Genomic DNA, 17,462 nt, shown 5'->3' with positions numbered 1-17,462 from the left:
TTCACAAATGCTGTTTAGTGACAGCATAGAAGCAGAGTTGCTTTTTTGACTATGTATAATGATTATGTAAAGCTGAGTCCAGATGGCATTTCATAGACCAATAAAATACAAAAAGATCAGTCACTGCCTCAGAAACCAAGTGGAGTCATATTCTTATGGCATGATGTCAGGAGGCTTCTGACCTACTGCCTATTTACACTTGATGACTGGGATGTGACACCACTTCTGGTGCCTGCCTGGCAGCCCCTGGTGTGACTTTCAGTTCTGCTTTATGCTGTTGTGTGTTAGGACAAGAGGCACTTTTCAACATATGTCACAGAAACAAAGGCTGGCTTTCATTATGAGTGGCAATCACAGCTCTGGTGAAAGGATCAAGTAAATATGAGCAGTTGCTACAGCACCCTGGCATACCAAGCAGTAGGGAAGGGACTTTGCCAGAAAGACATGGGTGTCGGACGAAATCCTACACTCCATCAGATGCATCTAGCTTACAGACACAAGAGGCAGTAGAAAACTCTGTTAATTTTTCACGATAATTATTTGGCTCCAGAAAAGAGCTGGTGAAGAATGACCTACATATGTGACCTATCACAACAACAGCAACTGGTTTGATGACAGATACAGGGGAAGCATTGTCAGTCAACCATGTTAGCAGTTTGAAGATTATTGTCCTCATAATATTATGAATGATAAACTTGGTTAACGTGTTTGTTCAACTGACTCCTGAACAGTATTTTGTCTTTGCCAGTGCTCTATGTTGGCTTCTTTGTGCTGATGCATTCATTTTTTCTGACGGAGAGCATACTTGCTCTCTCCACTTTTGCACTTTGTGTGTCTAATCAGTTGTACAGTTATTATCAAGTGAAGTGTCAACAAAATGTTTGAAACTAGATTTGTCCCTGGAGCCCTAATCAGGGCATGTGGAAACACTTTGTGCACAAAGCCTTTGGAGGAGTGCTCAGTAAAAATAACAATACCTTGCTCTTAAAGCAGTTTTCAGCATACTTTACAAAAAATGACAATGCCACTTATTACCTCTTAAAACACTGAATGGCAAAGTTACTTCACCAAGGTTGTCCAGCAGGCCCAATGGCAGGTCCTGGAATAGATTTCATCTCCTGAGCACTTTGCCTTTTATGTACAGACAAACCATTGTTAGAGTTTCAAATTTATGACTGGCTTCTTTCCACCCATGCACAGGTATCATTGCATGAATGACTGGTGCCTCCTGAGACTGGGGGAGGCACCATGGTGGCAAGTGGGGACCGCTTGCAGATGCCAGCGTCAGTGTCAGCATCGGCAAGCAGGGGCCACCTGTGTCGACAGCAGTGAGCAGGGACCTCCCACAGACATCTGTGTTGCAGGAGAGGAGGGGTGTTGACTGGGGAGCAGGGACTGCCCACAGACATCGGGGTGAGGTGGGGGAGAAGAAGCTGGTGGAGGCTTTGGCAGCAGCCAATAAGGCTTCATTGTAACTCGTATACCAAGTTAATGGTTGCAAAATGTAATGTTTCAGGCAAGCACCACAGCACAACTTCATAAATATGTGTTTTGCTTCCATAGAATATAAAGAAAATTGACTCAGTAAAAATTAAAAAGGTGCAAGGAAAAATTAGCGTTTGGTTTCTGCTTTATGAAACAACTTTTTTTTCCTGCTTATGTGGGAGTCTAAACATTAATAGCATGTAAGGACGTACCAATAGAGATTTTGGGGGCCAATACCGATAGCCTATTTTTAAGGAGGCATATCGGTTAATACTGATCCAATTTTTGATACAACTGTGCGTAGCTGGCAAGTCTGTTGTGGTGGACGGGGAGCAGGGGAGAGGTATGGGGGGCAGATCAAGGGCCCTGTGGTCAGGGAGGGAGTGGGGCTGGGGCAGGCACTCCACAGGCAGGACAGGGTATGGGACAGAGCTGCAGCTTATCTACGGGTGCGGGGGAAGGGGGTGGCCTCTGCTGCTGTGCACATCCTGGGGGAGGGCATGGTAGGCAGGGGGAAGCTGCAGCTGCGGGCTGGAACCAGGGCTGTGCCAGGATCTTTCTGGCATGTGGCGGCTGTGTTCAAGGCTGGCAGTGGTGGCGCTGGGAAGGGGCTAGGGTGAAATTTGGGGAGGCTGCAGCTCCCCTCCCAGTTCTGCTTGCAGCCTCCACGTGCCAGAAGTACAGCTGACATGTGCTGGAAGGAGCCTTTACTTAATTTTCTTTATATCGGTGCCTATTTGATATTGGACTGATGTATTGGTGCACCTCTAATAGCATGTGCCAAAATGTTTAACACTGATTTTTGAAAGTTTCTATTTTGTGAGGTCAGATGCGAGACTTTGAAAAGGCCAGACGGTCCCCCCTTTGAACAAGATTCTTTAAGGTATTTCATTTGAGGCACCTAGCAACTTAGGCACTTTTAGAGAGTCTTGGCTGTGCCCAGAATGTTAATTTGCTTTGAATTTTCTGAAAAAAATTAGCCTTACTGGTTTTATTGGGTCACGCTTTGGTGTTTGAAAACAGTAAAAAGAACTCAGCCACCTATATCAAAATTCGAGAAGCGTTGTTAGCTTATTGCCTGGGACAGGTGGCACCAACAGAGGTCTTAGGAAATACCATCATGAGAACTGTGATTTAAAAAAAAAAAAAATACTGTTGTGCACAGCTAAAATGTCAGATTAGTTTTCAAGTTGCAGTTTGTAGTGTTTATTCCTTCTTCCTTATATTGTATCTGAAAACCTTGTTAGAAAGTTGAATCTCTTTTCTGGAATGAGACATTTACCATTATTGAAATTATCTGTTCATAAAGCTCCCCCACGTGGCAGCCACAAGGTTTTGCAGTTAAATTTTGCAGATAAATTATTTCCCAGTAAGTACAGTAGTTGACAGTGTAATTTAAAAGCCTGCTGGTGGGTTGTTTTTAAATGCTACCGTTTTTTCCAGCTAGAGGTTACAGCAGAAGTTTGCATGTATAACTGTTGACAGTATTGAGTTGGAATATACAGTTGAACTCAGTGTTCATGAACAATCCATTTTTCCAGCATCGTAGCCAAGAATGCAGGTAGGAGGGAAAAAAAAGGTACTATTGTTAAATGGAGTTGCATATACCTATTATGCAGCCACTGTGATGTGGTGCTGCATTAATATGTAGAGATACTATGCAAGCATGATGCAGCATTTAAACGTACCAAACTACATGCCACACTCTAAAAATTGCACAGTACCGTGATTTATCCTGCAACTTTGCTGAAGCAGGCAGTCTCCTAAATGGTTCTGGAGCGCTGCTACGCGGAATATGCTGTGATGCAGTTTCCTGGATTGTTCCATTTAGAAGTCCATTTCCCTTTCCAGCAGAATCATAAAAATCACACTTATACATGAAGTTGTCTTAACCCTCCTGGCTTGCCTTTTGTATTTGCAGTATGTTTGTGCATACAATAAAAATGCCAAGTCAGATTTTTTTCAGTGCTGCTTTTATTCTAGTACTAGCCAATTGCCTGTCAAGAATGGGGGGGGGGAGGGGCTGGGATGAAGTGTTGCCACCTAATGCCCCATGCTGCCACTGTTCTGCCTCTTGCAGGGAGCAGGGTGGGGGAGCCAAGGTCAGTGCTCCTGGCCTTGGCTCCCCCTCCCTCTGTCTGGTCCTCAGCATGGCTTCAGAATCATGGTGGTGCTCCCCCATGCTTGGAGCACTCTGGCTATTTCCATCAACCAATCAGAGTGCAATTAAAGTGTTATGGACAGACAGACTGACTAACTTAGGCTTTTGTATTATTAGAACTAGCCAATTGCCCACCAAGAATGATGCAGGGGGACAGGCAGGGACAGAGGCCTGTGTACCTTCTCCCCTCTCCCGCCCTGCCTCGGACCGGGGCTGGAGCTGTTTCCCCTCTCTCCCCTACCACTTTGGGCTGGGGTTGGGACCTGGGCCGCTGCCCGCTTCCCCCCGCCACTTTGGGCTGGGGCCAGGGCTGGGGCATGTGACCATGGTGGCTGGGGGTACAGCCACTAATAACCCCTACTCCTCTTCCTGTTCCCCACCTTCCCCTGTTCCCCGCTGCCTTCCCTCCCTGCTGGCTGTTGTTGGGGGTGGGAGGTGGGCACTAGCCCCTGGTTCCAAGGAGCAGACGCAGGGAGGTGCTGGCCTTGCACCCCTGCTCCGTCACCTGTGTTATGGAGGTGCTCCAGTCCCTGTCATCCCCCTCTGCCTCCAAGAAGCAGGGGAGGGGGGCTCTGCTGGCCTTGGCCCCCTTTCCTCCAACCCCTCAGTCTCCACTGTCAGGCTAGCACTCCACTGTCTGTCCCTGTCTGTGTAGGGTACTCTGATTGGCTGCCGAGACAGCCAGTCAGAGCGCGAATAAAGCATTACAGACAGACAGACTTAGGCTTTTATAATATTAGAATAGATTTTCAGGGCATTTAACCCTTTGGCTGTTTTCCATATTTATTTGATTGTCCTGTGGGACTTTGAAAGGGCTATAACAGGTTATGGACATTATTTGCAGTTACTGTCTTATTGCCAGGGAAAAAGCTGTGTTTTCCTAAAATAAAACCTGAGTATGTGGTGTTGACTTACCTGCAGGGTCAATTTACGAGCTTTCAGTGAAGACATAACTGTTTCAAGAAAAGTTTCTTTTGCATTAAACTTCCCATTGATTTGCACCTTACATGTTGTGCCAGTTTAATACCAAGCAAGCAGGTATTATGGCAGCCACACTGGAAAACTCATTAGTAGGATTTTTATTTAATTAAAAATGATGCTGCTGTACTTGGGAAAAATCAATCCAATTGCTAGCATCCAACCTGGGCTGGATTCTGGACATCTCTGTGGAGGTGGAAGAATAAATTTCCTTCCTTTTCGAGCACGGAGGTTTTGTCTTGACTAGGAAGAGTGGTTGTATTTAGCTCAGGTATTTTACTAACATTTCAGTTAAATTTTGGCTGACCCTCAGTCTTTTTCTTAGTACAGAAGTAGGGAAATGCCTTCAAATTTTTGGTTTTTTTTTTAAACTGACCATGTATATGCCTTTCCCTTGTAAAAGGAGCTCTTCCACTTAATATTTCAAGCTAAAAAACAAAAATCAGTTGAAGAAATGGAAACTGTGAATCTAAATTACATCTTCCTGGAAAGACAGTTCCTCCAATGGGAAATCACAGTTTGACATGATTTTGTTCACTTTTTTTTTTTATCATTTAACAGCCTAAAATATATACGAGTTTGAAGTTAAGCATAATGAGCTCTTCTCTGAGTGGGGCCCAAGCTGTTGATGAGAAGAGTTACTTTATGAGACTGACAAATCAAAATTAAATTGTGCATTTGAAAAATTGTGTTTGCTGAAGTGATTATTTCTTATCTATCACTTGAGTTACAGAGCCCAAAGATTGAACCTAGGAGTGATTTGGAGTTTGCTGGTTCAGCCTTTTTGCATATTAGAGCCCCCAGAGAGAGAACCTCTTTTGCTTATCCTTTTCCCTGCTGCATCAATCCAAAGTTCAGATTTTTGCACCACTAGAGCACTTGAATAAGCACTGAGAAAAGATTAAAGATTTCCAGAACGAAGACCTCACAGACTGCTGTCCTGTGTTTCCAGGACATTGAATGTAATGGCTTGGAACAAGCTTAGACTCTTGAAACATGCGCTAGACAGATTGTACTTTTCTCTCTCTGCCCTGTTACCATCTCGTGATCATGGGTATCCTAAATATAATAATATACTTGCATTGTGGAAGTTATGTAAACTGATGGGTATTTTGACATTCCTGTTGGTTTTTTCTTTCTTTTTTTTTTTTATGTCAGAGTAGGGAAAGCAACAGCAAGACATAACTATGCACAATACCGACAATACTAGAAACAGGAGGGAGATATAATTTGTCAACCAACTTCAGAAGCCAGAATAACATCACTGGTACAAGCATTTAGCCAAATACTGCTTATGGTTACCCCAGGGACAGTCCTTTGGCTTAACTGGAATAATTTCAGATTGAAATTTGGCTGTTGGAGCCCCAGGTAGTGATGGCAACATTAGTAAGAAGTCTGCATTCTTAGCATAGCTTCACCACGCGGGGCGTTTATAGACATGCTTCACGAGATGGGGGGAGGGGCACGTCAATTAGCGCAGCTCTGAGGGATACACATGCAAGGAAGCTATTCCAACATGCTGTAATTACAGTGCATCAGAGCAGACTTCATTAATCGAGTCTGCTGTAGCATGGTAATTACCGCCCCAGCAGATTCCAGCCAGTCGGGAAGCATGCTAGTGCTGAGAACAGGCGGCAACATCTTCAGTGTGTAGTGCCCCTTTATACAAAGTTATGAATCATTTTATAGCCCTGCTGACACTTTTTGGAAAACTTTTGAAAGCCATGCAGGCACAAATCTCTGAAACTGCATACAGGTTCTCTACTTCTCTTCCCTGGTTCTGCTCACCCTCAAGTTCTCAGAGTACGTTACATGATATGATGATCTTGGGTCTTCAGGGCTATATCTTATCTTTGCTCTTCTCTTGAAATAGCTTTTTGTGATATACAGCAAGCATTGTAGCCACCACTTGTGATTATCACAAGCAAAAGATCATGACATACACATGTCCAGTTCTGGTCCAATAAAATTAATGGCAGAACTCCAATTTACTGAAGTGTAGGGATAAAATCAAGACTTTAGGGCCCTAATTCCCATGGAAGTTGCTGAAGGTTAACCACATGCATTCAAACCAGAACTTGGTCCTATGACTTACAGTACGACGCAAACAGATTGGACAACAGAACTTTTAAGAAATAAGACTTGAAGTTAAATTATGCTCTGAACTACCCACCACAACTGAAGCTTATGGAACTGGACACAAAAGCCAAATATGCTAAATTAAAATGTATTCTGCTTGTACTATAATGTATTTTGTTTGTATCAGCAGGATTGTTCATTTTTCAAATGTTAGTGGATCTTTAAACTTAGCGTGGCATCAATGTGATGCTGAGGCTAGTAAAGCGAGCAAAACACTGGCTTGCATCCATAGATGCTTCTCAAGCAAATTGCTGGACATCATTCTCTCATTGTACTCGGCCTTGGTGAGGCTGCAGCTGGAGTACTGCATCCAGTTTTGAGCTCCACAACTCAAAAAGGATGTGGAGAAGCTTGAGAGCGCAGAGGAGAGCCACGCACATGATCAGAGGTCAGGAAAACAGACCTTATGAAGAGAGGCTGAGAGCCATGGAACTCTTCAGCCTAGAAAAGTGCAGGCTCAGTGGTGATCTGGTGGCCACCTATAAGTTTATCAGGGGTGCTCATCAGGATCTGGGGGAACGTCTGTTCACTATAGTGCCCCAAGGGATGACAAGATCAAAAGGTCACAAACTCCGCTGCGACCAATTCAGGCTGGACATAAGGAAGAACTTCTTTACTGTCCAAGCCCCCAAGGTTTGGAATAGACTGCCACCGGAGGTGGTTCAAGCTCCCACTTTGAATGCCTTCAAGATGCATTTGGATGCTTATCTTGCTGGGATCCTATGATCCCTGCTGACTTCCTGCCCATGGGGCAGGAGGCTGGACTCGATCCTCCAGGTCCCTTCCAGACCAAATGTCTATGAAAATCTCTGCAGCACATGATGTATATCTTCATTTTGTGTTTAGTCCACTTTAGTGCATATAATTTTATGGGTCAGCTTATAAGTTTTATGGAAGCAGATGATGTTTTAGAGCTGAAACACATATGCATGTGCAAAAAATATATGCACATTCTCTCTCTCTTTTTATATAGAGTTATATAATGTTTCTGTGTATGCAAACATTGTATGTTATGAATTGTTTTAAAAACAAAAAGGGGGGGGATAAATGTATAGGTTTTCTCTTGATTTCACGTGGCAGTATCTGACTGAAATACCACAGTCTGTCTTGATATATTAGGCCCGTGTCTCTGGGGAAATTAAACTTAATTATTAACATTAATATGAACAGTAGTAATAGTATTTATGTACACGATGCCATAAAGCTTGCAAGGATGACTTCATACACCCTGTTAATAACGATCCTTCTCAAACCAAGGCTCTTCCTCCGCAGCTATCCTCATACAAGAAATGTAATGGAGGCCTCCATGGGAGTGTATCCCCATGGTTTCTGGTTACTTTCACAGCAGGTTTTAAAGGATAATGCCTCCTTGCTCCATATGAAGGTCTCAATGGTTTAGATGTTATTTATTTGAATTACCAACATTTGACGACCCTGACTAATCACTCCCTTTATTTTAGCTTATGGGTGCCCTTGAGGTGGCCAAGGATTTACTTCCAGTGAGCCTGGACAAAGTAGAAACTTGGATATTTTTTTTTCTTTCAGTGGTGAAAGTGGTGCTGGTAAGACAGAAAGCACTAAACTGATTCTCAAGTTTTTGTCTGCTGTGAGCCAACATTCACTGGAGCTGTCTTGTAAGGAGAAAACCTCCTGTGTGGAGCAAGCTATTCTCGAGAGCAGGTATCACATTCCTTTTACCATATGTGGTCTATAATGCTGCACAGTAGTTAATAAGCAAGAAATATGGCTGTGGAAGCAGGAGATATTTAAAGCTAGACTTAAGAGAAAACAGTGGAGAATGCATTGCAGAACGATGTTTCCTTGGCATCCACAAAATGGACTGATGTGTCCATAGGCCTTTTCATCTCTAATGTTGTGATTCTTGGACAGCAAATTCTTTCTGGAAACTGCAATTCTGGATGTTTGAGGAATATGCTAACTTAGATTTGTTTTGTTATAAATTTTCAAATTCTCTGTCTATGTTTTAAACTACAACTCTATATATTTAAGCTAAACCAAAACTCAGTGGAACTACAATGATTTAAAACTTGTGAGAAATGAGACTATTAAGAGGATTGATAGCTCTCTTCCCTATTTGGCAAAGATGTGCTCCAGTAAGAACTACTGTTTTGATTTATTGTTATTAAAAAAAAATCCACATGTCAACTGATTTGTATATTATATATACATTATACCATATATGATATGCTGGTCAGTAAATAAGAGGAAGTGCATAGCCAAGTTCATCTGCCCCACACGCAGATGGACTGAAAGGAGATTCTGAGTATGGACACACGTAACACTTAGAGCAATGTAAAGGTAGACAATGACCAAGAGCACGGCCATCGTGGAAGATAATGTGCAAACTGGAATTGATGCGGGATAATGTCATTTTGCAAGCACTGGAATGCGGTGTTGTGCTAGTTGGCATGGCAGTCACAAATTAATACTTCTTATAATTCTTCCGTATTTTCACAGCCCAATTATGGAAGCTTTTGGTAACGCAAAGACTGTTTACAACAACAACTCAAGTCGCTTTGGGAAGTTTATTCAGCTGAACATCTGTCAGAAGGGAAACATTCAGGGAGGAAGAATTGTAGATTGTATCCTCCGTTCTTCTTTATTGGCTCATATTTTACAGCAATGCAAGTGTACCTCTTCTTTGGTCAGCTTTTGCTTTTGTCCTTCCATGCCTACCCAGAGTAGTGTTAAACAAGTGTTCTGATTTTCTTTCTCTCTGTGTGTACAAGCTGCTTTTCTTATTATTTTTGTTATTAGATGAATGTGTGTCTGTGGAATGAAGCTAAAAATATCTTTAATTCCCTGGGAAAAGAGATTGCCAGGCCTTCACCAGCCCTTGTGAAGCGTATCTGTGGACATAATGGTGGAGAAAACTTTGTACTCATATGAAGCTGCTGAGGTCCTGATGTATGAGGCTGTTTTGCTGCACAGGGGACATCCATGTCCTCTGTACTTGAACTGTGTGCCAGCTCAATATGGAGCACTGAAGGTTGAGGTAATTGTAACACATCTGTCAGAATTCATGGTTATAAAGGCTAAACATGGCCCATAGGTCATACACAGAACTGTGGATGATTGTAGTTGCTTTTCCTGCCCAGTAGCCAGAACCCTGGCTGTAGAAGCTTAGCTGCATCTTGCCTGCATTTTTGGGACGAATGATGTTTCTGCTGTAGGTCTTGGAACAAGTAGTCTTTCTGCAGTGGGGTGAATTTCATTTTTAGACCAAATTAACCAGCAAACAAGAAGGTAGGAAAAGTGTGTCACTTCAGACCTTAGTTTGCCCAAACGTGGCAACAACACTCCATTACTCTTTGTTGAAAAAAGTCCTGGGGATTAGAACTGGCTGATGGCATCAGTTATGGACATTCTCCTGAGGTTAAAGCACTCTAAGGTATTTGTAAATCAATGTTCTTTACACAATTAGTTTTACTGTTTTTATTCCTTGACTGTTTTTTCTTTATCTGCTGAAGATTTATTAGAAAAAGTAAGTCAACATTTGCTTTCATCCGGTTCTTTTCTTTTATTGAATAGCCTTCTTCCAATATTGGTGGTGAATACATCTTCTTTAAAAATAATTCTCTATAAATGTAAACTTCGTTTGTTTTGACAGAACCGTGTAGTAAGGCAGAATCCTGGAGAGAGAAATTATCACATATTCTATGCACTGCTGGCAGGGATAGAGGAGGAGGAGAAAGGTGAGTGCAACAGGGCACTGCTCACACAAATGTTTGCCGTGGCTCTTTGCCAGGAGCATTTCAGCCAGTCACAAAACACAGTGACAGTGTGGTATACTTTAACTGAGTAATCTAGTAACCTGACAAAGAGAAGTTATTTATTCAATTCGAAGTCATTGGGCCAGTTGTTTGAGCTCATCTGAATGGGTGTCACCAGGACCTTGGGGATTGTATTCCCAGCTGCTACAGACTGAGTATGATCTTGGGAGAGTTGTCTGGGGATGAATCCAGGTCACACTTTCCAGGTAGAGTATCTCTGGAGAGTACTAGGGAATTCAGTGGGAAGGAGAGATGGAAGGAATCTTGCCATTTCAGCCTCTATTATGAAGACTAACCCCCTAGCTAGAGAAAGGACATTAATCCATAAGTAAAACTGTCTGTGACTGTCAGCAACATTTCTTTTGGCCAACTCTTTCTGTCTATTCTGGAAAGTATAGGCCACAGTGTTATACAGATAAATAGAGCAAAAATTAATCAATGAATGCCCTATTTTCCATTGATATACATGCTGTGTTGTATCCCTACTCATGCATATCTCAAGCAAATACATTCTCCATTTTTTTTTAACTTCTTGGGTGTTGATTTTTGTTTTGCTTTTTGTAGAAGCATTTTACTTATCTGTACCAGAGAACTACCATTACCTGAATCAGTCCGAGTGTATAGCGGATAAGACAATCAATGATGCAGATTCCTTCAGAGAAGTAATTGTGAGTTGTTTCAGTGTTCTACGTGCTTTAAGGATGACAAATGTTATAGCTTTTTGTGTTGGTGGGTTGAATGAAAGCTTTCATGAACTGCAGCTAATTGCAGCCATGCTCTTACAAAATGACAGGGACTCTATGCACTCCCATTGGCTTCCATGGGATTTAAGATGGGAATCAACTTCCTTCATAGAGGAACAGAGTCTATACTTGTTTCAGGTGATTTATTTTCTCTCATACATTTCACGACCCTCAGGAAAATTACTGAAATGTTTGAAGCCACTCTTCTATAACTACTAGCAGCTCCCGGATTAAGGGGAAGATAATACTGGATAGAAAACTGTCAGATGTTTTACCTTCCACCCCTGTTTTAGCTAGAATAACAGTATAGGTGTTTATGGCAGAGGAAATGTTTATTCATAGCTGTGTGAGTTCCTTGTGGTGGAGAAAGCACTTTATGGAGTAAATAGTGTTTATTCCTTTATGCCATGACAATTTTTAGCCCAATGGGAACATACAGTGCTAGAATAAGGGATCTGTGGGTAAACGATGTGTAAACCTTTTAATTTCATAAGTAATTTACCAGGAACCCGCACATAATGGTTTGTTTTCATGTTTCTTTCAAGAATCAGACAGGCGCCTCATAGCTTGTCATAGAATTATAGGAAATTAGGCTTGGAAAGGACCTCAGAAGGTCATTTAGTCCAACCTCTGGCTTGAAGTAGGACCATCTCCAACTAAGTCATCCAGCCAAGGTTTTGTCTAGCCTGCTCTTAAAAACGTCCAAAGATGGAAATTCCACAGCCTCTCTGGGTAACCTGTTCCAGTGCTTTACTACTCTCCTAGTGAGAGAGCTTTTCCCCCAGTACCCTCCCCTTTTTAGCTGGTGAGCATGTGCTTTGTGCAAGCTTGTAGTTTCTGGAGCAAACCAGATGGCTTCTCCCCTTAGCTGTGTACAGAATGAGGGTTGATTGTGTAAATATATCAAAGAGGAGAATCACTTACTTTCTTTTCTACTGCTGCTTGTTCTTCTGGGACTAATTCATACAAAATTGTCGTCAAAAAGTACAGAGCAATCATAGAGAAGCCTGCCTTTTATGGGAGCATAAACATTTTCTTACTGGAAAAAAATAAAATCCCATGGTGTTTGAAACTGTATGTATGTACATTTCCATTGCTTCACTCAGGTTTTGTGTGCATTACATACTGTTTACTGAATAAAGAAATATGAAGTATTTCTAATACCTAGTATCAAGTATTAGGTCAGAAGTAGCATATGGATTTTTGTGGCTTCCCAAAGTCTTGTAGCTGTACTTACTACACACCGTCTTTTCCCAAGTATTGAATTTTCCCCAACTATTTGGGTATTTGAATTAAGTCAGAGAACATGGTTATTAATTAGAATGGACACCTGATGTAAAGGATGCCCTAACTGATGCTTTCTCTGGATCATTTTGGCTTTTGCAGCAACATTAGATTCAAAAGTTAGTTGCAATAATTAGTCAGCTCTTATTACCATAATTATCAGTTGCTTATCTTAGTGTTGCCATCACTTCAGTCTGTGACAGATGTTACTAATTATAGCTCTTAATTCTAGAAACCAATAAAAATGATCAGATATGTAATGTGCCTAGACCATTTTTAATAGTTTTCCCAAACTTCTTTTTGTCTAACCATTTTACTATTTTTTCCCATGTTATTTACAAGCTGTCATTTATGAAGATTTGCTATTACCTAGCTACTTAATTTCATGGTAAAATATTTTTGCAGAAGTTGGCAATATCCACATCATGGTCACATAGCTTGGGTTGATTAGCATGGCATTAATTTGCACTAATCTGCCCAAAGCAGGTACAGCATGAAATTAACTTGACATATTAAGCTTGCATCCTAAAGTATTCTAGTAGCAGAAGCTTGGGTGATTTTTGGGACAGTCAGTTGCGGCTTTTCCAATCTGCTTTCCAGTTGGAGATGAAGGACAGAGAAGCTTTCAGTTATGTGTTCTTGTTCTTGCCTCCTTTCATCTTCCCTGATGCCTTATATTCTTACACATTTCCTTTCACCATCTTTTACTTCTTCTATCTTTCACTTGTATGAACTCCAGTGATCTTCTCCTGGAGGCTGGATGATGATGACTCTTCCCTTCAGATGTTTTTCTACTCTTTGTTTTTGAAAGGTTCTTTTCCATCAGGGCGGTGATTTGCATTGTGAATTTATACACAGGTACACATACAAACGTATATACTTATGTTCTGTGATTTGTAAGCACTGTACTGTTGTATCACCATGCCCTATCTAGAGTTTGACCTTTTACAAAACACCTCTTTAGCTTATACCTCTCTAGAGAGGTATAAGTTGTTAAAGTACATTGAGACCAATTAAATTATTGGATGAAGTTATGTGTGATCCATATTGTGCAGGGGTCTAACTAGATTTATAATTTTATGTTGCTATAAAATTACTAACTATAAAATACCAGTTGTTTCATAGTTTCTAGGTTTGGAAGGGACCTGAGCAGATCATCTAGTCTGACCCCCTGCCATGGCAGGAAAGAATACTGGGGTCAAGTGACCCCAGCAAGATGTTCATCTAACCTCCTAGATGCATGTTTATATGTGAAGGGTGTAGTTTCTTAAATCTCCTGGCATCTGTTAGGTTTGATATTAACAGCATCTCTTTCTGTTTAACCTCAGTGGAAATCCCAGAGCCTCTGCAGGTGGCTTGTTCTCCTTTTATTTTATGCCATTGGGGTCCAGGGGTGGGGTACTTGCTCAGACCTCCATGCCTTTGGGGTTCCATCCTTAAGTCACCATTCAGCAGAGACCAGTGGGGTGGCAAACAGCTTTATCTTTATTAGGAACAGGATTCAGCAACTTGCATGCTCACAACTTGCAGGGAGAACTACAAGTACCCACCACCACAAACCACACCCACAGGGCATCAGGGGAAAAAACTGGGTCATCCCACTGCTGGCCCCTTAAAGGTACATTCCACATAAGGGTGTGGATGGAGCTGTAGCACAGGAAACAGGATGACCCCATCATAAAAAATAAGTTGAGTTGTGAAAGGGAGGAGTGAAGAGAGTGTGTGCTTTAAACCCCGAAGTTGGATGTGTTTGGTTAGAATTCCTTTGGGAAAGGAGCAAAGGAAACCAAGAGCAGCCATATAGGTACCTGTCACTTTACAGTAATCAACACTTTACAGAAGTGCAACACATATCCAATACTTAGGTATGTCAGATGCTGGACTTCTCAGATTAACATTGTTTCATCAAGTGTGCAGACTCAGCTGTGGTGAATTTATACACCCTGGTTCCAGAATGATGTGCTGTAAAGAGATGTTTGGGAAATACAGGCCGTTCTCAGAGGTTTACAGTCACTATCTACATCTACGCTGAACAAAATAGGTTTCTTCTCTTTCTGCTTTAATATGTTTCTTTAGATAGAGATCAAGTTGTTTGGGGGGGGGGGTTTGGGGGGGAGGAAGGGAGGGGATCTTCCCTGGTATATAGTAGAGCCTTGATCATTCTGGCATTGCTTAATCTTAAATCCATTCATTTCCACAAAAACCCATCTCACTCTGCTTCTCTGTAGAGTATTATACAAGCCCAGTGGTTTTAGAAAATAAAATGAAGTTGCAGTGCACAGACAAGAAAGATGATATAGAACTTATATTTTCTTGCCATATTTGGTTTCTCCAAATCTGGAAAACTTCAAGGGAGGCCCTCAGTTGCTAGAGAGCTTGTGCAGTCTAGCCCTAAGCCAACAAATATTTGAGTTCTAAACAACTAATCCTGTGAGTAGTTCTGTTGAAGTCGAAAAGCTAGTTAGGATTGACAGTTTTTAGGAAAAAACTTCTTAATGGGTCCTGTGTGTCCCTCAAGTTATCCAGGTAACATGTTAAACACTTCTGTGGAGAGAAGTATATACATACAAGGCATACATTTGCTCTGTCTGTGCTTTTGTTCCTGTTAACTTGTCTTCTGAATGCAAAATGCTGTGTAACTCTGGCATTTGCTTTTCATTCACCCCTCATTGTTGTCTTCAGTCTTTGGTTCAACAGTAAACTAAAACACACACTTAAAGATTTTTTTTTTCCAGATGGCAATGCAAGTGATGCAATTCAGCAAGGAAGAGGTACGTGAAGTCCTTAGGCTGCTAGCTGGTATTCTGCACCTAGGGAACATAGAATTTATCACAGCTGGTGGAGCACAGGTGTCCTTCAAAACAGGTGAGAAGGCTAGAGTTCTTTACTGCATGGAATCAATTTGGGGTGATGAAATTACACTAATTGCTTATGTTAAGCACTGAGAAAAAAAAACATGATTTGTCTTCAAATTTTATATATCATGATTGCAGTGTTATTTTACAGTAGAAGAGGCAAATTACTCGCTGCCACTAACTCTGGCTGTAATTTAGAAAAGCTTCCAGCCACTGCCTACCTGTTGAACCTGCTTGCAAAGTGCTCTCCTTCAGCTGATAGGACTCAAACAAGTGCTTACATTCCTAAATAGCTACCTCTGTGCACTTCTACCTTCATCATTTCTTTCACAATTTATTAGCAAAAATCCAGTTACAACTGTTTAAGTGATGAATTGATCACATTGAATTTCAGAGCCTTTAACATACTAGTTTTCCATGTGGGAAAGAGCAATAGTGTTGCCCCTTTATGACATAAATCAGTGGTCTCCAACCTTTTAAAGTAGGAGATCACCTTTGGCATTCAAAAGCAACCCAAGATCTACTGTGCACTGCCCCCGCTCACCCCCAGTCCCAGCAGGTAAGTCTGTGAGAGGGGAAAGGGGGGGTGGGGCAGATTGAGGTAGAGGGCAAAAAAATGATTTGGGGGCATGCCTCCCCAGCAGATAAGTCCCACCTGGCTAGGGCCCCATTCAACTTACCCCTACTCCTGCCTCTGCAGCACTGTCCCTCACTGTGGGAGCCTCTATCTAGTGCTCGCCCCTGCTGTCCCCTCCAGACTGACCTGCTGGGTTGGGGCGGACATGTGCATGCACGTGGGCACTCAGCCCCCCACCCCAACCTTGGATTGACTCTAAGAGGCTCTGAGATCTACCGGTGGATCGGGATCCACTGGTTGGTGACTGCTGGCATAAATAATGGCAAAATACACATTAAAATTAACATTTAGGGCAAATTCCACATTGATAACTAAAAACATCCATGTGTTTCAGAAGTTGAAGCATGTTGTTACGGACAAATTCAGAAGGTATTAGATCTCTTTATTCAAAAACCTAATAGTGTTAGCAATAGTATTACATTTGAATTTTTTTACTAGTTCCATTAAGAACAGATTAATCATTAAACTCATAGTGTTTAAATTGACTTCTTCCTACAATGCATATTAATAATATTTATATCCTATTATTTTGGGAGCACTGCAGAGATATAAGCAATTTAGTCAACTATCATATTGATTTTGTTGCAAGCACACTTTCAACACAATATATCAGCATTGATGCTCCAACTTGAATGTCTAGACATCAATAAATGGTATTGATTGACTCTCAAAATTAATAGGAATTAAGCTTACATAAATATGGTGCAGCAGGATGCATTAACAGCTGAATTCTAAGGAGCAACTAGATCCTTGTGAAAGACTGTTTTGTTTATAATTTCTCATGGAAAGGTTTAAACGGTCATTTTTGCCTCGGAATATAGTCGGTTTCAAAAAGAAGTTGTGTTTTCAGGAACTGTACCAGACGCCTACGCTTCCGTAGTTACCAGTGCATTTTCCTTCATGTTAAAATTTGTTACTGTCCTCCATTTGTCTGATAACACCGCACTGATAAAGAGGAAACTGCCCAAATGACTGACTTGACTTATATAGGGAAAATCATGGAGATGAAGTAGACAAACACAGTATTCTGAAATGCACAGAACAAAGAAAATGCAAAATTATACATTTTGCTACTTCTGCATTTAGATGCAGTGGTGTCTAGGAGCTGCTTGTAATTCCTGAGACTGGAGCTCAGTTGTGCTCCCAACTCACCCCCTCATATGGAAGGCAGGTGGGTTGCTGGTGTCCACAGTACAGATGTTGTCTCTGCCAGCATTTTTCATAAGCAGCACAAATCACCCTTAGCATATCAGAGAGCCTAGTCCAGCATTTCTCACCAGTCTTGTCATTTAGGAGCTTAGTTTCACTTATAAATACAGTAATTAATAAAAAAGAGGGAGAGTGAGCAAGAGAGAATATCACACCATTCTATATTTTTTTTATTGC

General features: G+C 41.5%; 2 protein-coding genes across 2 annotated transcripts in view; both read left to right on the top strand.

Moving 5' to 3' along the window:
• LOC149864426 (unconventional myosin-X-like) overlaps nt 1-9,631 on the top strand; it is a 136,521-nt gene extending 126,890 nt beyond the window's left edge. The window contains exons 6-7 of the mRNA XM_090049904.1: nt 8,309-8,443; nt 9,242-9,631. Of these exons, the coding sequence (XP_089906030.1) occupies nt 8,309-8,443; nt 9,242-9,488 (382 nt within the window). The 3' untranslated portion in view covers nt 9,489-9,631. The remainder of the gene's footprint in view (nt 1-8,308; nt 8,444-9,241) is intronic.
• Nucleotides 9,538-17,462, top strand: part of MYO10 (myosin X) — a 98,594-nt gene continuing 90,669 nt past the window's right edge. The window contains exons 1-4 of the mRNA XM_090049903.1: nt 9,538-9,779; nt 10,395-10,479; nt 11,122-11,225; nt 15,320-15,449. Of these exons, the coding sequence (XP_089906029.1) occupies nt 9,645-9,779; nt 10,395-10,479; nt 11,122-11,225; nt 15,320-15,449 (454 nt within the window). The 5' untranslated portion in view covers nt 9,538-9,644. The remainder of the gene's footprint in view (nt 9,780-10,394; nt 10,480-11,121; nt 11,226-15,319; nt 15,450-17,462) is intronic.

This window comes from Crocodylus siamensis, chromosome 5, assembly GCF_052110815.1.
Source record: "Crocodylus siamensis isolate JL-2025a chromosome 5, ASM5211081v1, whole genome shotgun sequence".
Lineage (NCBI taxonomy): Eukaryota > Metazoa > Chordata > Crocodylia > Crocodylidae > Crocodylus > Crocodylus siamensis.
The sequence above is the reverse complement of the archived record's forward strand: the minus strand, read 5'-3'. Positions and strand labels throughout refer to the sequence as shown.